Source organism: Haliotis rubra, unplaced genomic scaffold (assembly GCF_003918875.1).
Source record: "Haliotis rubra isolate DU_JTF1 unplaced genomic scaffold, ASM391887v1 Scf1334, whole genome shotgun sequence".
NCBI classification, from domain to species: domain Eukaryota; kingdom Metazoa; phylum Mollusca; class Gastropoda; order Lepetellida; family Haliotidae; genus Haliotis; species Haliotis rubra.
Window position 1 is genome coordinate 36,598 of NW_025765264.1, and position 24,752 is coordinate 61,349.

General features: G+C 39.3%; 1 protein-coding gene across 1 annotated transcript; it reads right to left on the minus strand.

Moving 5' to 3' along the window:
* Positions 1–5,074: 5,074 nt before the first annotated feature.
* On the minus strand, positions 5,075–24,652 carry LOC124267744 (uncharacterized aarF domain-containing protein kinase 2-like). The gene is made up of 13 exons (XM_046702735.1): positions 24,561–24,652; positions 23,232–24,108; positions 22,447–22,570; positions 21,759–21,818; positions 20,953–21,035; positions 19,845–19,994; positions 18,392–18,520; positions 17,762–17,765; positions 17,544–17,656; positions 16,907–16,984; positions 10,105–10,278; positions 7,607–7,735; positions 5,075–5,573 (listed from the first exon to the last, which is right to left on the minus strand). Exons 2-13 carry the CDS (start codon positions 23,985–23,987, stop codon positions 5,385–5,387), a joined length of 1,989 nt encoding a protein of 662 aa, XP_046558691.1. The 5' UTR covers positions 23,988–24,108; positions 24,561–24,652; the 3' UTR covers positions 5,075–5,384.
* Between the last annotated feature and the right edge of the window lie 100 nt (positions 24,653–24,752).

A 24,752-nucleotide genomic window follows, 5' to 3' on the forward strand; every position in this document is an offset into this window, starting at 1 on the left:
TAAAACTACTAACTCACTCACTCATTCAAAGTCACGATCTAAATGATTTATCATTTAAAATACCATCATTAAAACCTGTTAGACATTTATCTTAATAACTTCAAATATAACATTTCATGACAGAAAACACAATAAATGTGAATTTTTGTACCTGCCTACCTGATTTTAGGGCAAAATTCTTGACACCAAACCAACTACTTAAAATAGCTTGAATAGACAGTCAATATATAACATTCTCTCACCATTCCCGTTTAGTTCATCTGATATTTTATTTCAAAAGTTTGATTTCAGACTTAATTCAGATACCATGCAATGACAGAAGTTTACTAAAACTCCACAGGCATAAAGTTTACTAAAAGAGCATAAAGGCAAAAGCTTTTTTTAAAATCCAAAACAAGTAGTGGGTAACTGTAGCATACAATTAACATGTATTTAATGAACATTTTAGAAGAAGACATGTATGACTAAGCTGAACAGAGGCACATCCAAATATAGCATGTTGACATTGTATCACATGCCAAACTGTCAGTATGATTTACGTCCATCTTCTGGGTGACAGACTACTTGATTGTGCCTGCAGCATGTGATACGAGACGTAACGTCACACCAGGCTGTAATAGTAGTCTCTGCACACCTACAGCAAGTGGGTCAAGTGGGGGATGGAGCAATACATTCTGCTCATCAGCTTGACACTTCCCTGTTGACTGATCTAGTGAGGTACACATGGAAGAAAAGGAAAAATCTACATCCTGACATTTGAAGTGGACGCATCATAAGGGACCATTCATAATTTGTGCCTTGGGGATGATTATTTATATTTTATTTGTATTTAGGGGTGATTATTTTATTTATTTATTTATTTTTATTTTTTTATTTATTTATTTATTTATTTTTTTTATACTTACTTACTTACTTACTTAATTTGGGGGGGAGCACCCATTTTGTTCTGGGGAGGTAAGGGGGTGGTCAGCAATTTTGTACATTAATATATGGGGGTGGGGGTGGTGGTCCAGTCACATTGTACATGCTTTTCCATGAAAATCATTATCTCTCTCACACACACACACACAGCTATATATTATGAACGGTCCATAAATACTCCCTATTTGACAAGGCTAGACAATTAGCTTCTGGGATGAAAGTGTCCTAAGATTATCTTGGTTGAACTGTCTTCTAAGATATCATAAAAACAGCCAAAAAGGACTAGATATGTTTCAGCTACAGCTGTGAAAACAAACATTTTTTAAATTAAGAATTTTAATTAAATATATTTATGAAATATACAATGGAATATTTGACGCAGACATTTTTGGTTTTGATAGTGTTCCAACATTTTTCTCAAATAATTATGAGAACAATTTCTCTTTTTCGATACACCCCTCTCCCCCTCTGTGACTTATTACTATCATTATTATTATTATTTAATACCGACAACACAGTATTCCAGGTTGTCAAAGGTGAAGCTACTGAATCATGGTTATAAGCACGAAGATCATGTTACCTTAATCCTGTTACAGAATACTCTGTAATGAAATACATCTAAACAGCGGACTATGATATCAGACGAGATGGACTTCAGGTGGAGTGTGCAAGTTGGGGTCAGCGTATTTGTGACAGACAGACCTGCAAGATCCTCAGCCTGAAGATTGGTGTATTTACAAAATATGTTATGATCATATATACTGAGGGAAAAAAATATGGGATCACATGAAAGCACAAGTGTTCCCTTATTGTTTTCCAGGTTTCTTCACAAGCTACCGGTATGTGATACAAAGCTTATGAAGAAACCTGGAAAAAATAAGGGAACACTTGTGCTTTCATGTGATCCCTTATTTTTTCCCTCAGTATATGTTATATTGTTGGGGGTTGGTGGGTAGCCTAGTGGTTAAAGCATTTGCTCGTCATGCTGAAGACCTGGGTCTATGTTGCTAAAAGAGGCGTAAAACCCTACTTACTCACTCACTCACTATTATATTGTCCAACTTAAGGGACTCTTCCTTTCATCAAATGATAATTTTATGAATAATTACAGCAACATCATAGAGTTCAGAGGATACAATGTGGCTACATTTTCTTAAAATATTGTAGAAAGACCCTCTTCAAAATAAATGAAGAAAACACTCAAATGTAAAGCTAATAGGTAAAGATATTTTGTTTAGGTTGAGACACAGCATGCAATGTAAAGACCACTGAATAAAGCAGACCCATTATCTGGACACATTTAAAGCCATAGCACCCTTCAGATGCTGTCAGATACTGTCGGCTTTCAAATGCTGTCATTCCACAAAGGCGTCTGTAAGAAGAGTGAGAAACATGGCTGTGAAACATCTGGCGGCAGTTTTTTCCAAGTCGTCTGCATGCATGTGGTATTTTTTCTTACAACTAGATAGGTTTATTTTCAGACAGTGCGGCAATGACTACGAAAAATTGTTTCCAGATTATTCTTCACCATTTCAACTTTTGTGTCTGCCATTGGTGGTCACACATCATCCTGAGTGAGTGAGTTTAGTTTTACGCCGAACTCAGCAACATTCCAGCTATATGGCGGCGATCTGTAAATAATCGAGTATGGACCAGACAGTCCAGTGATCAACAGCATAAGCATCAATCTATAATTGAGAACCAATGACAAGTGTCAAGCAAGACAGCGAGCCTGACAACCGGATCCTGTTGTCGGCTTTAACGACAAGCATGGGTTAGTGAAGATCAATTCTAACCCGGATTTCCACGGGTACAAAATACAAGAAACATACAACACATGACTATTTTATAATTTACCATGCTTGATATAACACATTTCTTTTTATTGTAGTATTTCAAAGATAACAAATAACAATGACAAATATTGAAAAATATGAAATTCTGTAAAAGCAGTGTTTTCAGGTAGATCAAGTCTAATATTGCATTAATGGTTAGCATGGTCCTGGTGGTCATAGTAACCAAGGTAACAATTGAAATGCAAGAATCAAATAGTATATGAAATAAGCCAAAAATCCATCCAGACATCAGGGCTGGTAACTTCAAAATGTTACCAGCCTAAAATGGATTTAACCAGACCAAATATGAGGAAGTTCAGATGTATGGAACATCTAAAAATTTTACCAGACCATCGGGCTGGCTAGCTGTAAATTTAGACCGTCCATCAAAAATCTAGACCGTCTAGATGGTCGGATGGGCCTTATTTCATACACTGAATCAAATCAACCTCTCTCAATTAAATCTATACAACACATTCCTGCATGAAGGTCTCACAACACCTCCACATGATGTTGCATCAGCCAAACTTTCTAATCAGCCAGTCAGTCAGTCAGTCAGTCCAGTCAGTCAGTGTGAGTGAGTCAGTGAGTGAGTTGTATTTTACACAGCTTTTAGCAATATTCCAGCAATATCATGGCAGGGGAGACCAGAAATAGGCTTCACACATTGTACCCATGTAAGGAATCAAACCCGGGCTGTCGACATGACAAGCAAATGCTTTAACCACTCAGCTACCCTACCACCCCCACGGGTGTATGAATGAAATGAAGCCATACTGTTTCAGAAAGCTGACATCTGACTTGCTCATTAACCCTTACATTTTTCATTCAGGCTTGCTGGTCAGTTCTCACTCAGGGTTAACCTCTCGCAACCTTCTATGCAGGTGTCAACACCTTCATGGAGAGGAAGAGATTGGAATAAAAGATATGATTTTAATGAAAAAAATAAAAATACATGTATGTTGAAGGTATAGTTCAGGCATACTCACAAAATTGTAGTATAACAAGTTAAACACCTGCTAAAAGACATGAAGCTTATCGCTAAAAGAACACTTTTTTATTTATCATTTCATTATATACTGATATACTATATATTACAGATTCAATATGCAAGATATGGGCTCCAGACAATTTCCCACACAGACATTTCCCCACACAGACAATTCCCCACACATTAAAAAGCACTATTAACAACAAAAGTGATATTGACTTTTTAATTATATATTTATTCATTCTTTCACATTCCTTAACAATAATCAGTATCAGTATGTCCAGTTTAATTGTCAGTATCAGACACTTTTATTATATATTTCACAAAATGAGCATGTATTTACAAAACCAAACATCTCTATATACACACAGCTGAGCGTATCGGCAAATGAACCAGCCAATGGAAAGTCTTTGTTGAGTGCACGCCCACCCACTCTGACTGGGTTCGGTATCCCGTCTGCTTCGTTTCGAGGGAGGTAAACCCAAGTACAAAATATTGCACTTTTGAATAGCGATTGTACGCTTATAAATTTGTTTATTTGTTTTTTCATAATCAGCAATGCATATTATATGTCATGAATAAGTGATAATTGTGTTTTAATTATGTTTGATTTTTTGGTTGCATGTGACCTTTAATAAATACATAGAGGCACAGTATCTGACACCTTTGCAAGATAAAGACAATCTGCATGAACACACCTACCTTACTGTGTTTGTTCTAGTGTAGTGTATATACATGTAACCTTCATAACAAACTTTCAACCCGCCACGGTTGTTCTTAATGAATTCCATCTTGAAATCTACAATGTCACATTTTACACTTTTACTTATATACTTCCAGCATGTTTTGATTTGCTATTGGGATTTTGATGGGATTTTGTGGGGAACTGTCACTCAGGTGATGGGGAATTGTCACTCAGGTGATGGGGAATTGTCACTCAGGTGATGGGGGATTGTCACTCAGGTGATGGGGAATTGTCACTCAGGTGATGGGGTATTGTCACTCAGGTGATGGGGGATTGTCACTCAGGTGATGGGGGATTGTCACTCAGGTGATGGGGAATTGTCACTCAGGTGATGGGGGATTGTCACTCAGGTGATGGGGGACTGTCACTCAGGTGATGGGGAATTGTCTGTGTGGGGAACTGTCCAACACCTGCAAGATACAACACCTCACAACCTCTCTCCATGTGATCACAATATCTACACCACTAGTCAATAATCTTTGAAAAACAAACCTAGTTTAGAAAGTCACAGACTCCTTAAAAATATCAAAAGTAAAAAGTTAAAAAAATAATCATCATAATAATACCATTATGTTAAATTAAAATTAAAACTTTTCAGCAGGATGTCAACTATTTTATGGTGTGTCAGCTTGTAAGAAGAAGACACACAGTGACACTCACCAAGAGCCATGATTATATATATAATCATCATAATAATATCATTCTGTCAAATTAAAATTAATTCAGTTCAAATCCAATCATTTTATGATATTATGATAATAGCTTGTATAATAAAGAGACTGAACAAGAGCAATGTTAGGGCAAAGGGACTCAGATATGCTGGGCACACAGAAACATCTTCTAAGTTCACGGAATGCCAGGTGCTCTTACACTGAAAGCAGTGTGTGACATCTCAAAACAGTGAGTGGTGTATCAGAATGGGCCTGGCCTTCTCCAGGATGTCCAGGTGAGGATCGAGTGACCTCCCAAGTCCCTCCAACACGGCTATCGCAAGAATCACATTGGCAAAGTTGCTCTCCAGCTTCATACGATGAATCCTCAGAATCCGGAACACTTCGGACAACAACTCCGCAACATGTATCTGGAAAATCAACAAGTTCTGAATCGGTGGTATTTCCACAATGTTTTACATATTCAAAACAATGTTTTTTGTTTGTTGTTTAACGCTGCACTCAGCAATATTCCAGCTATATGGCGGCAGTCTGTAAATAATCGAGTCTGGACCAGGCAATCAAGTGATCAACAGCATGAGCATCAATCTAGGAAATCTCTATGAAAAGCATGGGTTGCTGTTCACGGGTCTCAAAACAAACAATTAGAAGACAAAGGTTGAAGAACATGAAGTTAAAGTGAATTATTAGGGCCAAATAGGTTCCTTGTACTGTGGTGAACTCCATGCTTTTTGCCTGTGCTGACCTAAATGATGACAGTGGTTGACCTAGTCCTGACCTGATTATTTAAGGTAAATGTTCCATTTACCAATTTCTTGCTTCTTGTATCACGGAACTGAATTTACACATAGTAAGTTTCATCATAGACTAACATAATGTTTGAGCATGTTTGGAGAGAAAATATCATTTTTATTATTTATTATTATTACAGTATATTTATATAGCGCACATATCCATGCAACTGGTGCATGCTCAAGGTGCTGGTATAAAATTGGTATGTTCTGGATTTCACATATCCTGAACATGAAAGCAGGATGGTTTTGCCCAACCAGATCTTCCCTCCTACTCCCACTGAATTCCACATATACTGACCACAAGATGGTGATTGTTCACCCTGGGCAAGATATTGCCTCCTATTCCCATAGGATTTCACAAATATTGAACAGAAGGGCATGCAAATTTGATGTTTAGTCTTTCAGCATTCCAGTTCCTGATGGGATGGGATGCTGATTATGCTACCACTGCTTTACAATCAGATCCATAACAAAATATTTACAATCTGCATGAATTAGCTGGTATATTACTGTCTGCAGTATAAATTCATTGCCATTCGTGACCAACTCGTGTTATTCCGGGACAAGCCGAATAGCGACTCGTGCCCCTCTGGAAGGATTTCATATTGGCGTAGGAACATCAGAACTACTTCAAACAGGAACGATAACTCTATTCCTGTTTGATTCCAATTGTACTTAATATCACCGAAGTACTCATACATTGTATTGCTGTTTTTGGTTTTGCTATTTATTCTAAAGAATTAAGCCTCCTTGGTACAACTAAAAGAAAGAAAAAAACATATTTGTTAAAGACATAGTCTGACGTAATTATTACCAGATATTCGCCTTATATTTCCAGTTAAATTTCTGAAGAGGGTTCAATAATCACAAATGGGATTTGTTTTATTGAATATGCAAATCAAATTTGTAAAAAAAAACCAGCAACATTAAATCCAAAAGCAGAAACTCAAATAATGACTTTTTTAATATTTCTCAAACTGGACATCACGTGTAACCTTGCTGTCATACCACAAGTGGAATTTTAACTGAATTCGCTGAAAAATATATGAATGACCACAAGAAGGTCAGACTAAAATATTCCCAGAGAGGTGAAATATATGCCCAATGTTAAAGATTAAAGTTGATTAGTGACATACAGATATAATAGTATTGTTGTTTTTGAAACTTCGTGGCGATATATAATTACATTTCCTAAAATTGTTGGAGCGCGCCGTATAATCTCCATAGCAAGCCTGCAAGATAGAGTCAGAAACACCCTCAGTTGGACCCATGAAATTAGTTATGTCAACAAGCGCTTGCGTGCGTGTATTTGAATCTCTCACCGTCAATGCATGATTCTTATCTAAAACTTCACATTAGACAGCAAAATCCTTTAGCTAAGTTCTTTGTACTTTCAACATGACGATATATATTTTTCATGATTTTTTTAAACAATGACATAATGCCATAAACGATTTAAGTACTCGGGATTATTTTTACCAAAGCACCGCAGTCATTTACGCGAGTTCTGATTGGTTTGTCGTATTTTCGCACATAACAAGCATCGAGATGGGGACGAGTCTTCTTGCAGGTTACGGAAAGGGGCGAGTGGTGACGAATGATTCATTACATGTTAGAGTTATCTCCCTGTGATGTTTCTGTCTCCTCACCTGGGACAAGGAGAGAGTCGCCTGTCGAGCCTGCATCACCACCGCCGCCATGTCCTGTCTGAAGGCCTCTGGGTCAGAGCACTCCACATGGGCTGTCTTGTTGAGGAACAAATCAGCAACCACCTCTCCCTGGAATAACACAGAAATTTCAGCACTCGCAATCGAGACAGGTTTGAGATAAAAATACTTTATTCACCAAAACTCGTCATTTCTTACAGAGGATCTGGTTCAGAGGTATTATATGCACTAATGTCCTGAATATGATGACCCTCCCCAATTGCTTGACTTATTTTTCAATGACTCCCACCCCGGATATTGTATGTCATTTTTATGACCCTTTCCAAAATTACAAAATGAGTGAATGAGTATTGGGTCAGTCAGTGAATGAATGACTGTTGTTTCCAACAATACTTTGTTAACTATTGGTGGGTTTGTTACAAACTGACAGAGAGGTACCAATTCAGGGTAAATATGAGAGCATTAACAGTACTTGAGTAACCTAAAACGTACAATGCCGAAATGTTATGGGATCACTGGTATACCAGAATACCAGGATGTTAAATGCTATATCTGGAACATACGTGCACATTGCAGATTTTCAGAATAACATCAATTTTCAGAAAATCGATAAAGGTTACATATAAAAAGGAAATTTGATGTAAATGATTTGAAATTATGAAATTAATAAATTACCGGAAACAACATCCTGAGATAAAAAACCCCAACTAATTGCAACCAACTTTCTGTCTATTACACAGCTGTATTTACCATTAAAGAACATAAGCGAGTGAGTGAGTTGGTTTTATGCTGTTTTTTAGCAATATTCCAACGATATCATGGCAGGGGACACCAGAAATGGGCTTCACACATTACACCCATGTGGGGACTTGAACCCAGGTCTTTAGCTTGATGAGTGACTGCTTTAACCACTAGGCTACCCCTAAAGAACATAATAAATATATTGTGATACACATGCTGATACATGAATCACTACTGCAATACATTGCAATACGAAGGTCAGGCCACTATCCATCACTATAGACCAGCATTTAAATGTTGATATTGGAACTATGATACAACAAGTATATCATATACTACATCAGTCATCAATCCTGCCTGAATGAATTCTGTCATGAACACGGATAACTTCCTACAAACTGTACTTCAAGGAAACTTTAGAAATGAGTCACCAAACTGCAATGTTCAAGTAAACCATTTCAACCCAGCATCCTTCCTGTAATACATTCTGTCGGGGCTTCATGAAACAAAGTTTGTGATGAAAATGAAGTTTCATTTAATTTTGTAGAATGACATTTTTGCCCTACTAGCTGAGACCAAATAGAGATACATAATAGTCTTTTAAGGAAGTCATGAAGGATGCTTGTTGGAATACATTAAAAGTATATTTTTAAAATCACAATAAAATGTAAATCTATCAAAATGCTAGATGCTAGACAGTAAAAGATGCAAGACCAAATTAAGGTAACTGATATGAAAACCTGATAACCAATGGCTAATTCTCTACAAAGAGCCAATCAGATTGCATGTTCCTTCAGCCACCTGCAAAAACACTTGTCATGGTGGTAAACAAGCACACAGACTATTAAACAAAGAAAACAGAATATTTTCATACATCTAGACAGAACTTGTTCCCATTTCCTCTTGCATCATGTCAAGTTACTTTAGTGTATTGGTGCGATGCCCCTCAAACAAGTTAATTTAGTGTAACAAGTGCAAAATATCCTTCAACTTGTCAAGGATGACATTTGCCAAATCTGTTGACTACATTATTGATGACCTGTGTAACTCAAACAAGTTCAGAGCTCCAGATAAGATTTAGCTCATGTGGGTACTGTACCCACTGTATGTTTTTGGAGTGGGTATTATGAATGTTGAGTGGGTATTTCACTTTTCCGTTACCCACTGCTTTCAAATATGTGCGTATTTCAGTCATTTTACTCACCTAAGTATTATGTGACTGAGGAAGTTTACTAAGCAGGTATGTCCTGCCTTATGTCATACCTAATCAAAACCAACTTAAATAAAATGGAAATGATTTCATAAAAAATCACTCATCCTATACTGACAGTACAACACTTGTCCTATACTAACAGTACAACTTGATAGCAATCGATGTCTTTTTCATTACGCAAGCGATTTTTATAAATATATTCCGTACGCATTTGTTTTAAACTTTTTGCGTATCTAACATTTTAAATGCGTAATTGGTATGCAACAATTATTTTTCAATGCGTAATTGGAAATTTTATATGCCTATTTTACCCGGATCGCAGCTTATCTGGGCCTCTGCAAGTTCTTTTTTTTTATCCAACTGCACCTAGACATTTAAAACATATCACCTTAAAGAAATAATCAATTTAACATGGCATTAAAAGTATTAACCTTTTTCAACTAGTATATTTCTGATGTCTGTTAGTGGCAGTAGAGTGAAACACTCATAAAATGTCAAGCTTGTCTCAGAAATGAAGTCAAGTTACCTCCCCTTTCACGACTGCTGTGAAGACCTCCCGGAACTTCAGTCTGTCGTCTTTGCTGAGGGAAGTGGTGATCCCACAGTCAAGGAACACCAGCTTCACTGGGCAATCAGTCTGCACCAGTCCCGTGACAACAGTGTCACCCACGTTCACAACCACAAGCTGATTGTCTTCCTGCTACAAAACACACAAGTCACGACAGTGTCACCACACGTTCACAACCACAAGCTGATTGTCTTCCTGCTACAAAACACACAAGTCACGACAGTGTCACACACGTTCACAACCACAAGCTGATTGTCTTCCTGCTACAAAACACACAAGTCACGACAGTGTCACACACGTTCACAATCCACAAGCTGATTGTCTTCCTGCTACAAAACACACAAGTCACGACAGTGTCACCCACGTTCACAACCACAAGCTGATTGTCTTCCTGCTACAAAACACACAAGTCACGACAGTGTCACACACGTTCACAACCACAAGCTGATTGTCTTCCTGCTACAAAACACACAAGTCACGACAGTGTCACACACGTTCACAACCACAAGCTGATTGTCCTCCTGCTACAAAACACACAAGTCACGACAGTGTCACCCACGTTCACAACCACAAGCTGATTGTCTTCCTGCTACAAAACACACAAGTCACGACAGTGTCACACACGTTCACAATCACAAGCTGATTGTCTTCCTGCTACAAAACACACAAGTCACGACAGTGTCACACACGTTCACAACCACAAGCTGATTGTCTTCCTGCTACAAAACACACAAGTCATGACAGTGTCACACACGTTCACAACCACAAGCTGATTGTCTTCCTGCTACAAAACACACAAGTCATGGACAGTGTCACACACGTTCACAACCACAAGCTGATTGTCTTCCTGCTACAAACACAAGTCATGGCAGTGTCACACCGCGTTCACAATCACAAGCTGATTGTCTTCCTGCTACAAACACACAAGTCATGGCAGTGTCACCACGTTCACAATCACAAGCTGATTGTCTTCTCCTGCTACAAAACACACAAGTCACGACAGTGTCACACTACACGTTCACAATCACAAGCTGATTGTCTTCCTGCTACAAAACACACAAGTCCGCGACAGTGTCACACGTTCACAATCACAAGCTGATTGTCTTCCTGCTACAAAACACACAAGTCACGACAGTGTCACACGTTCACAACCACAAGCTGATTGTCTTCCTGCTACAAAACACACAAGTCATGGCAGTGTCACACACGTTCACAACCACAAGCTGATTGTCTTCCTGCTACAAAACACACAAGTCATGGCAGTGTCACACACGTTCACAATCACAAGCTGATTGTCTTCCTGCTACAAAACACACAAGTCACGACAGTGTCACACACGTTCACAATCACAAGCTGATTGTCTTCCTGCTACAAAACACACAAGTCACGACAGTGTCACACACGTTCACAACCACAAGCTGATTGTCTTCCTGCACACAAAACACACAGAGTCCGCAGGGACAGTGTCACACACGTTCACAACCACAAGCTGATTGTCTTCCTGCTTCAAAACACACAAGTCAGTCGACAGTGTCACTGCACGTTCACAACCACAAGCTGATTGTCTTCCTGCTACAAAACACACAAGTCGCGACAGTGTCACACGTTCACAACCACAAGCTGACTGTCTTCCTGCTACAAAAACACAGTCAAGTCATGGCAGTGTCACACACGTTCACAATCACAAGCTGATTGTCTTCCTGCTACAAAACACACAAGTCCGCGACAGTGTCACACACGTTCACAACCACAAGCTGATTGTCTTCCTGCTACAAACACACATAAGTCGCGACAGTGTCACACACGTTCACAACCACAAGCTGATCGGTCTTCCTGCTACAAAACACACAAGTAAGCGACAGTGTCACACGCGTTCACAATCACAAGCTGATTGTCTACAAAACTTACACAAAGTCCGCGACGGTGTCACGCACGTTCACAACCACAAAAACACAAAAAGTCAAGTCGCGACGGTGTCACACCGCGTTCACAACCACAAGCTGATTGTCTTCCTGCTACAAAACACACAAGTCCGACAGTGTCACACACGTTCACAATCACAAGCTGATTGTCTTCCTGTTACCAAAACACACAAGTCCGCGACAGTGTCACACCGTTCACAACCACAAGCTGATTGTCTTCCTGGTACAAAACACACAAGTCGCGACAGTGTCACACCGTTCACAACCACAAGCTGATTGTCTTCCTGCTACAAAACACACAAGTCCGCGACAGTGTCACACCGCGTTCACAACCACAAGCTGATTGTCTTCCTGCTACAAAACACACAAGTCACGACAGTGTCACACCACGTTCACAACCACCACAAGCTGATTGTCTTCCTGCTACAAAACACACAAGTCGACAGTGTCACACACGTTCACAACCACAAGCTGATTGTCTTCCTGTTACAAAACACACAAGTCACGCGACGGTGTGCACACGTTCACAACCACAAGCTGATTGTCTTCCTGCTACAAAACACACAAGTCGACAGTGTCACTGCGTTCACAACCACAAGCTGATTGTCTTCCTGCTACAAAACACACAAGTCACGCGACAGGTACCACACGTTCACAACCACAAGCTGATTGTCTTTCCCTGCTACAAAACACACAAGTCATGGCAGTGTCACACACGTTCACAACCACAAGCTGATTGTCTTCCTGCTACCAAAACACACAAGTCATGGCAGTGTCACACTGCGTTCACAATCACAAGCTGATTGTCCTCCTGCTACAAAACTACACAAGTCCACGACGGATTGCCACCGCGTTCACAACCACAAGCTGATTGTCTTCCTGCTACAAAACACACAAGTCTTGGCGGTGTCACTTTTGCGTTCACAACCACAAGCTGATTGTCTTCCTGCTGCAAAACACACAAGTCATGACGGTGTCGCACGCACGTTCACAATCACAAGCTGATTGTCACTCCTGGTACAAGACACACAAGTCATGGCGAGGAGTGTCACCTGCGTTCACAACCACAAGCTGAGTTGTCTTCCCATACTACAAAACACACCAAGTCACGACGGTGTCACGCGTTCACAACCACAAGCTGATTTGTCTTCCTGCTACCAAAACACACACAGTCCGCGACAGTGTCACACCGTTCACAATCACCAGAAGCTGATTGTGTTCCTTATACAAAACACGCAAGTCCGCGACAGTGTCACTACGTTCACAACCACAAGCTGATTGTCTTCCTGCTACAAAACACACAAGTCCGACCGACATTATTTACACCGCGTTCACAACCACAGAAGCTGATTGTCTTCCTGCTACAAAACACACAAGTCACGACGGTGTCACACACGTTCACAACCACAAGCTGATTGTCTTCCTGCTACAAAACACACAGATTCGAACAGTGTCACACCGTTCACAACCATAGCTGAGTTGTCTTCCTGCTACAAAACACACAAGTCACAACAGTGTCACTTTTGCGTTCACAACCACAAGCTGATTGTCTTCCTGCTACAAAACACACAAGTCCGACAGTGTCACACCACGTTCACAACCACAAGCTGATTGTCTTCCCTGTTACAAAAACACACAAGTCCGCACGACGGTGCCACACCGTTCACAACCACAAGAAGCTGATTGTCTTCCTGCTACAAAACACACAAGTCATGACAGTGTCACGCACGTTCACAACCACAAGCTGATTGTCTTCCTGCTACAAAACACACAAGTCATGGCAGTGTCACACACGTTCACAATCCACAAGCTGATTGTCCTCCTGGTACAAGGACACACAAGTCATGGCAGTGTCACACCGTTCACAACCACAAGCTGATTGTCTTCCTGCTACAAAGACACACAAGTCCGACGACAGTGTCACACCACGTTCACAATCACGAAGCTGATTGTCCTCCTGGTACAAAACACACACAAGTCATGGCAGTGTCACACTGCGTTCACAACCACAAGCTGATTGTCTTCCTGCTACAAAACACACAAGTCGACAGTGCCACACGTTCACAACCACAAGCTGATTGTCTTCCTGCTACAAAAACACACAAGTCACGACAGTGTCACACCGTTCACAACCACAAGCTGATTGTCTTCCCTGCTTTCCACAAAACACACCAAGTCCGCGACAGTGTCGCACGCGTTCACAACCACAAGCTGATTGTCTTCCTGCTACAAAACACACAAGTCGACGACAGTGTCACACGTTCACAACCACAAGCTGATTGTCTTCCTGCTACAAAACACACAAGTCCGCGACAGTGTCACACACGTTCACAACCACAAGCTGATTGTCTTCCTGCTACCGAAAACACACAAGTCGACGAGTGTCACCGCGTTCACAACCACAGAGCTGATTGTCTTCCTGCTACAAAACACACAAGTCACGACAGTGTCACACACGTTCACAATCACAAGCTGATTGTCTTCCTGCTACAAAACACACAAGTCACGACAGTGTCACACACGTTCACAACCACAAGCTGATTGTCTTCCTGCTACAAAACACACAAGTCACGACAGTGTCACACACGTTCACAACCACAAGCTGATTGTCCTCCTGCTACAAAACACACAAGTCACGACAGTGTCACATACGTTCACAACCACAAGCTGATTGTCTTCCTGCTACAAAACACACAAGTCACGACATTTTCACACACGTTCACAATCACAAGCTGATTGTCCTCCTGGTACAAGACACACAAAGTCATAACACATTCACACACATTCAAAACACATTTATCAGGACAATGACAGACATGTTTGTAACAGACAAGTTATGACAATGCCACGCACATTCAAAACACACAAGCTAAACACACTGAAAACATTCATAATAAATACGTTATAACAGTCACACAAAACACACAAGTCATGGCAGTGTCACACACATGACAACATTCTATATATTTGATGTCTAAACTGTTACTTTCAGTTCCTCTTTGCCTTTTATTAAAAGAAAGCAGTAGGTCATCTGGATATGTTACAGTTAATTTCGCTGACATTTTCTGCCAAAATACTGAGAAAAAAGTAGCAACACTGTCTACAGATTTGACCAAGACATGACATCATCAGAAGGAGAGATACACATTCCAATCCCAGTTTTCTCCATCTTATATATAACAAGTGCTTGCCACTGATATGGCAATGTCCCCCGCCGCTAAAGAATGGAATACAGTAGAACACGGATATAACGAACTCCAAGGGACCAAGAAATTTAGTTCGCTATATCCGTTGTTCGTTATTCACATTTGACCGCCATCTTGGATTGTAGAGATGTAGAGACATGTATATGCTGAGGCTACAAATCTTTATTCTTGTACATGTACATTGACATAACATTAAAATTCTGAATTTATCATTCACAGACATTAGCTAGAACATGTTTAACAATCACAACAATCTCAACAATACATGTATATAACTTAATTACGTTTAACAAAGTCCACAATTTTGCCGGGATTTCTTCTGCTTCTTATACCAGTCAAGCTTTTAAACACGACATGTTTGTTTTGTTAATTAATTAATGACCATCAAACAATGTTGATTCGCCGCCAACAAGGTTGATGTATACAGCTAAGTGGCTGAGCTAAGTGGCTGAGCTGACACTGAGCTGACACTGAGTTAGTACGCTAATCACGTCGTTAATTGGGTCTTGGGGGTAGTAAATCAATTCGCTATAGCTGTTAATTCGCTACTCACGAGTTCGTTATTTGCGTATAATTTTAATGATATTATAAAGGACTATTGACGGGACTTTTAAATTTGTTCGCTATATCTGTTTGTACGCTATATCCGTGTTCGCTATATCCATGTTCAACTGTACCTATATTTACTACTTTTTATTTTTGGGTCACATACAAGATGCCTGAAATGACTGGTGTCTGCATAATCACCCAAAGTAGGCTGTCAACATACTTGAAAACATTGGGTGCAATGTTTTACGAGATATCGCGTTTAAAAAGTGGTCAAAGTGTCGTCGTGACCTTGAAGATAAGGTCAAGGTCACCTAAATAAACTGGTGTCTGTGTAATACCCCAATGTAGACTGTCACCAAATTTGAAGACATTGGGTACAACAGTCCAGGAGATATCGCGTTAACAAGAGTTAAATGTGTGCAAAGTGTCGTGGTGACCTTGAAGATAAGGTCAAGGTCACCTAAATCGACTGGTGTCTGGGTAATTCCCCAATGTAGGCTGTTACCAAATTTGAAGACATTGGGTACATTAGTTCATGAGATATCGCCTTAACAAGAGTTTGAATAGTGGTCAATGTGTCATAGTGACCTTGAAAATATGGTCAAGGTCACCAAAATCGACTGGTGTCTGCGCAATCCCCCAATGTAGGCTGTCACCAAATTTGAAGACATTGGGTACAACAGTTCATGAGATATCGCGTTAACAAGAATCGGGACGGACAATAAGAGAAGCAGTTTACAGGACAAGAAGCAATCTGAAAGAATTTAAGGGCATGGTGAAAGTTTTTTTTACATAATTTCTGCACAGAAACACATCAGTCCCACAAAAAAATACTCATAAAGTATTTCAGTTTTCAGTATGGTCAAAGCATTATGGTCAAATAAATATCTAAACTGAAATTAAGTGGCATTTAGAAGCTGGTATGATGAAGAGGAACACTTTTTTATAGATAGACAGCGTCGCATTTACTGCAATAAAAAAGTTGTTTATCCACAAAAAAGTGTTCCTCTTCAGGTGGGATATATATTTAAAAACTGCAGCAGAAAGCAGGGTCCTTCATAAGAAATATATATGCTTCAATACCTGTTTGAAATCTTTAGCATTCTGCACCAGTATATTGCCTGGGTGTAAGTCTCCATGGACAAAGTTGTTAACGAACACCTGCAATGACGAAACACATGTTTCATATCTTTCAGAGGACGGATGTACAAGGTTTCAGTAACTTATATTTTAGAGAACACTTGAAATACATGAGGGAGAGCAGAATCACTTCCTTGTGCAGAGTTAAAGGGTGAGTATTTGGACTGTTTTACTGTTGCGATTGTATTGCAATCATAGCTTACTGTATTGTCTTGTGAAACTTCTTAACCATTGTGATGATAGCAAACCAACTTGATTTATCATTATAATTTTATTACACAATCTTGAAATGAATAAAGTACTGTTGGCAATCTCAGAGAAGGCTGAACTATACACAGGAATATATAGACAAGAAATGACAAATGAGTATTGAAAAGTTGACAGTATGAATACCAATCTCATGCAAAACATAGAGTCTGCGAAAGAGAATTAATTCCTTAAGATTATAGGTGAGGTTAATGGCTCTGCAGGTTATTCATTTGTCAAAATCAAATTATCTTATTTCTCAATGTTTTAAGCAGTAAAATAAGCATAAAATCCCAGATTTTTTATCTGACATTAAACTTTTGAACTGGTCTACCATCTGTAGAAGAGCATCCACACCAAGCTGCGCTAGCCGTTTCCTCAGTCCTCCTATCTTGGTGTCCTGCTCACTTGGTGTCCTGCTCACAGAGGATAGTCTGAGATCAATGGCTCACAGAGGAACCCTCCTGAAAGCCAGAATAGATATGAACTGTTTATGTAGTTTTACACAGCAGTCAACAATGGCTCACAGAGGAAGTTTGAGATTGTGCTCACTTTCCTGAAAGCCAAAATAGATATGAACTGTTTGTGTAGAGAATCTGAGATCAGCTCACCCTCATAAAAGCCTGAACAGATATGAACTGTTCCTGGATTGAAAATACAGCAGTCAGCAATGTCCTAGCAATATCTTATCCAAAATGATGTTCTCCATCTAACCTAAGACTGGTGTGTCTATAGAGAAAACCTAATGGTCTCAGAGGACCAGATCTTCTGAACTTATCTACTATCAGTTCCAAAAACTGTTCTGCTGACAAGAAAAGTGAGTGAGTTTAGGTTTATGCTGCTTTAAGCAATATTCCAGCAATACCACGGCAGGGGACACCAGAAATGGACTTCACACATTGTACGCATGCGTGGAATTGAACCTGGGTCTTCGGCGTGACGAGCGAACACTTCAACCACTAGGCTACTCAACCACCCCCTGACAAGTAGAGATATTTCTTATGCATAAATCCAGTTTTAACTGAATAGCACATGGGAAGAAATGTTCCTACTTAGCCAGTTAGTCAAAGCCAACATTTACAGGAGTTGACATACATACATGGTACTCCTGGCATTTTCTGAAGGACACACTTCTTAATGTCCAGCCAACATTCCAGTATTACATTAACAGGAAGTCATTACCTCAAATGTTTCTACCAGGATGTTTTTTGTGACCAGGGGCCAGAGAGGACAGGGGACACGGATATGTTCCTGGTGGAGAAAATCCTGGGCAAGTCTGTCCAGACAGCGGGCCTCGTGACGCATGTTCATCTGACAACAGAGGACAACAAGTTAACTATAGTGAAAGGATTCATATGAGGTGAGGTGAGGTGAAATTGGGTTTAACGTCGTGCTTGAGAATATTTCGCTCATATGACGACGTGCATGCATGTGTATGTGTATGTACTAGCTGCTTGTACTACCCCAGACTTAAGCTGGTTTTATAGTGCTAGCCCACTGAGATACCATGCCACAGTGAAGCATGAATACCCCACTCAGACACATTATACTGACTCCGAGCCGACCAGTCCTTGTTGTACCCATTAATGCCGAGGGCCAGGCAGGGACCAACAAGTACCATATTTTAACGTCTTTTTGGTATGACGCGGTCGGGGATCGGACCCGCGACCTTCCGCTCTCCGGGCGGACGCTCTAACCACTACTCCACGGAGGCGGTCAGGATTCATATGAAGATACTGGGAGTGTGTGCATGTGTAAGAGCTTGAGTGTATGAGTAAAGATCCTGAGATCCTAAGTGGGTGCGCGAGTGCATCCCAGCATGGGTGTGGAATATGCATGGTTTCATTATTTTTTATTTGGATCAAGACAATTGGCGTAGGCCACAGACAGATATAATATACTGAGAGAAACAAATAAAGGATCACAGGAAAATTCAGGCGTTCCTTTATTGTTTTCCAGTTTTCATCACTATTGCGCTATTCAAACCTGGTGATGAAAACTGGAAAATATTAAAGGAACACTTGACTTTTCATGTGATCCTTCATTTGTTTCTCTCAATATATTAAGCTGTTTTTTAAAAACATTTTGCCACAGCTTGTGATGACAATAGATATGTAATCATGTACCTGTATGAACACGACTTCTTTAGGTGGCATATAGGTGAGGTGAGGTGAAACTGGGTTTTACTTCGTGCTTGAGAATATTTCGCTCATATGACGACATGCATGCGTGTGTATGTGTATGTGCGGCTGCTTGTACTAGCCCAGACTGAAGCTGGTTTTATAGTGCTAGCCCACTGAGATACCATGCCACAGTGAAGCATGAATACCCCACTCAGACACATTATACTGACTCCGAGCCGACCAGTCCTTGTTGTACCAATTAATGCAGAGCGCCAGGCAGAGACCAACAAGTACCATATTTTAACGTCTTTTGGTATGATGCGGTCGGGGATCGAACCCGCGACCTTCCGCTCTCCGGGCAGACGCTCTAACCACTACACCAGTGATAACAGTGCTACTGAAACGACACATCTATTGCAGTAAAGAAGATGTCTATCCATAAAAAGTGTTCCTCTTCAATGAATTACAAGTGTTGCTCTTCACTACTTCTGACAGTTCCATCAGAATATTACCTGTTTTTTCATGGACTGTGCAAACTCTGCAACACACTCAGTCAGGCTGATCCAGCGCAAACTAGGAAACACAAACTCCATGCAGCTTGCCATGACCTTCATCAGTGCAAGGTCACGGCCATATACAACATGTACATCAGGATGTAATACCTGCACAAAGAGAATGAGTCAGTGAGTTGGGTTTAATGCTGATTTTAATGATATTCCACTTAAATCAAGGAGTGTCAATTTACTGTCGGAGATAAGCCCAAGTCTCAGTTTGTTGGCTTGTTGTTTAATGCCACACTAAGCAATATTCCAACTATATGGCACAGGGGTGGAAATAACTTTAAAATTGCTAGTGAACTTCGGTACAGTGGCACATGTAAATTCACTTGCCCTGATATTTTTTCCACTATAAAGGCCGATTTTCTTATTGATTTTTTAAATAAACAACATAATTAACATTGGAAAGTCAACTGGACACCGGCACAGCATGATATGCAAACTTGCTGGCCCGACAGAAAAAACCACTGGACTGGGATGTCGGGCAATGGGTTATTTCCACCCCTGTGGCAGAAAACTGAACATAATCAAGTCTGGACCAGACAATCCAGTGATCAACATCATGAGCATTGATCTATGCCATTGGGAATTGAGTCAACCAAGTCAGCGAGCCTGACCACCCGATCCCATTAGTTGCCTCTTGCATGCTTGAGTTGCTGAAGTCTCAGGCATTTACAACTTTGGTGGAACACAAAAATGCGGTGCCTCACCAAAAATGTTCTCTGAGCGAATGTATTATGCTGCTGGCAATAATACAACAGTTACAATGTGGTTGACTCTATGAGGTACAACATCACATGATAGCCAGAGCCTCTGTCAGAAAGGGGTCAGTTTCATTAAAATCAGATCTGTTACAGGACATTCTGCTACACACAGGGCCTGTCAACAATCAAATTTACTCATCCCAGTCATATTTTACCTGTCCATATCTTCTATATACCAGAGAAGAGAAACACGGGGAAACAATAAATTATGTCCACTTAGATGACTGGAGCATCTGATTTGCATACTGCATATTCAGTTTACAAGAAATCATTAGGAACGTTCATCACTGTTCCGTTACCTTTATTGCAACAGGAAGTAGACAATCATCACTGAAATCATCAGCCAACACTCCTGGTTCTATGTACAACTCTGAATGTTCATCTGAAAATTCAGTAAACCCCTCGTAAAGATTTTTAATCAAAACACAATCATACATCGTGTGCAAGACCAATTCATCTCTACGGAAATGCCAAAACACATTTAAAACACATAAATCACTTGAAAAACGTTACTCTGAACTCAAAACACATCCGAAAAGATTCGAACCCATCTGGTGAGATCTTGTGTTTGATTATTTCATGCCTAAACAGACAGAACAACTTAATTTGATTCTTATGGCCATCTTGCCAAATACTGCAAAAAGTTAATATGAATTATTAAAGCGTCTAAACATACAAGAAAACTCTGTCATGTTGAAACAGGGAACACAAGGAAGAGAAATATTTCAACTGATCTGGCCAGTTTTTTATATGGAATTTTGAATTACATTAACTTTCCCATAAAGCACTGGCTTTGACAATTTTCAATGTCCTGAATTTTAGAGACAAATGTTATTCCGTCATTTGATTCCTATTCTTATAATGTAAAGTAAGGCCAAAATAAATTAATCATTCGATTGTCATCCACGCCCACCTGACTACAAAAAACTCAGCCTCACCTAATTATGTTGTTCTCAAGGACCAAATGATGATGAAAGGGATGTTCTCTATTTATTTGATAATTTGTTCATACATAATCCAACCATATTTTCATGTGCATCTCATTTGTCACATCGTTTATGAATACTACATGGTGCAAATATACCTACACTGGAACTATTCATACCTGATGCATTTCTTTTTATCTGTTTCCTAAAGGCTTGAGTAAGATGTTCAATCTCAACACCTGCAGAGCAACAAGCAAATCAAAATCATTTAAAAACACAAATACAGGGTTGCCACATTAACTGAAATATCCTAACTCAACTGTATGTTTGACTTAACACATGATTAAGATGTTACATGATGTTTTAGAGGTGCATGAATCTCATAATGTTTTCTCCAAATGTAAATCTTTACAAGAAAATGTCATCATTCTGCTCTTCTTACTTTTAACAAAAACAAAAATCAACACAGTACTTGTATTTGCATGCATAAACATCATCGACACAGCTTGTTTGGGATATCCTGAATATTTTCTTTTGTCTTCTTAGATTAGAGCAGTGTGTTTTCTTGTTACCAAAAACAAATTAGCATAAAGAAATACTTCAATTTTAACACATGATGGACAAAATTGCGTTTTAATGGATATATGTTTTAATTCCTTGTTAATTAGCCTAAAGTCATACCTGACATCTTTTTGTAATCTTAACTTTGCTAGTGTATCATGACATATTTACAAAGGAAGCTCTGTTTGGCTTATCACTTCCTATTAACATGAAGAATATGAAATATCAAGGAAGATATGTACAGCAACACCATAACTTGGTTCATTAATTATTTTTTATATAGAATACTTCTCATGGGTATTTTACCAACTGCAAAAGTCCTTTGTTCAGACAGAATGTCATCAACCACATCTTGTTCATGAATATCTTCTTGTATTTTCTCCAGGTCAAGAGCACGCAGTTTGTCTCCTCGTATGAAGGCTTTGTATACCTGTAATTCATTTAATGGTACCACATTAAGTAATTCAACATGTACAAAGGAAAGTACAATTCTGAATTGAAAGATAATACTTCTAAAAATATATTTTGATCATATTTTAAGTGATAACATTGACAGCTAGGTAAACAAAAGTGAAAAGAAATGAAATGAACTTCAATTGTGAAGCAATTTTCTGCTATCAATATGACCGATGATCATTATGTAATTGATGCCTGTCATTTTGCCTACTAAAAATGTATATTGCCTACTAATAAGTGATTTATTGATCATACCATCGGGTCCATGGTACTCCCAATAAATAATTTCAAGGGTGTTTACACTAACTATGAGGGTGCTATAAATAATGAAATGGTGTAGCTTACTGTAACATTTACTTTAATGTATTACAGTTCCTATATTTCGTCTTCTCAAGAATTTGGCACATTTTGGGATTGTGCATCCCTGATACAATAAAAACATTTATGTCCATTTTATACATTTGTGCATAATTCACACATTTCAGTTTCAAGCAAAAACCTGTGTATTTAACATGTTGAATATCTTTCTGAATTACCCATATTGGTACTGCAATATATCCAACAGTTCAATGACATTATCTATGAAACAAAAAAATCAAGAAAGATTTTTTCAATATCACATAAAAGTTACATACCTGTGCAACACATCCTGATCCTATTGGCTGAGCCTTGTTGTCAAAGAGTATCATATTTCTCCAATGTGGTCCATATGCTCTTTCCAAGGAAGTAGCAGTGTGTTTCCAGGAATGTGTTTTGGCATGGCGATGTAGCTTTGAAAAGCGATCACAGAACTCTTTGGAAAATAAATCTCTTCGTGTACTGGCCCATTGTCCAAGTTTTACAAAGGCAGGTCCAGAAAACTCAACAGCTATAAGTAACATTTGCCACCACAGACTTTTAAGTTTCGTGCTTATCAATGTGAATGGATAAATAAGCAGTAAAGGTGTAAATGTGAAGAATAATCTACAAGCACGAATGATTATTCTGATGACCAAGTATACATTATATATACATGTCCACAGTACAAACTGTTGTTTCTTGGATCTTTCGAATGGCTGGTTGACACTCTTCATTTCCTCACACAATGCATTATATTTCCACTTGGATGCATACTTTCGGCTGAAATATAATGCACTGCCACCAGTGGTCAACAGCACAAAAAAAGATCTTGGAGTATGCAAGCTCATTCTTGGTTTTATTGCACATATTCTGTGATGAAATAGTCTCTGATTTGATCTGGACAATGATGAAGTATGATTGGTCAAAGGGGTTTTTACACGCCCTTGAAGCTTTAAAGCAAATATTTTTCTTTGACCCCATCGTGCCACTAAAGAACCTGCTCTGCTATAAAAGTGGCATGTAGACAATGCTTGCAGAACCAGAAATGTCATTTTTGATGATTAACTGCATTCACATCAATGATTACCACAAAAGGAGATTGAATGTCTACACTGACGTATCCCATTGCTTTCTGTTAGGTATGTCTTCTGTGTGTGTTTTTGACATTTACATCTGAAAACATAAAAATGAAGAAACACACTTAGTCGAAATTAATTCAAGTAATAATTATTGACGTACCTTTCTTATCTTGTAATTTACAATGTAAAGGCACATACTGTAAATACATTTCACAACAAATATGAGTACAGGGGGGAAGATTAATGCGAGGCGTCAAGCCCTCAAAGGGATCAAATCGAGATCTGACAATATCACCATAAAGAAAGCAACTGATGAGTAGCTTTTGATCTAAGAGTGAGAGTGACTAGTGAGACTGAGTATGACTCGTATGAGTATGAGTGTCCAATAAAACTCATTCGACAGTCCAGCATTTGCCTTTGATAACACTTATTAGTGTTCATGGCGAAATGTACACATCACCCACCCTATGAGAACTGACAATGAAATAACAATGCGGAGACAAAAGGTACATTTAAGTAACTCAAAGACAAATGCACCACACGCACCTGTTACTTGAGTTTTCTTGAGTTGTCTGCTACAACATCCGGTAGGCCATGGTAGGTACGCACTCAATTCATAGTGCGAGAATTTGTTCAGTGTTTGCATATGAAATGCACTCCTTTGAAATCGTAATTCAAATGTAACAACTGTATTTTGTCAACGAATGTCAACAATTCTCTCGTATTTCCATCGCCTCC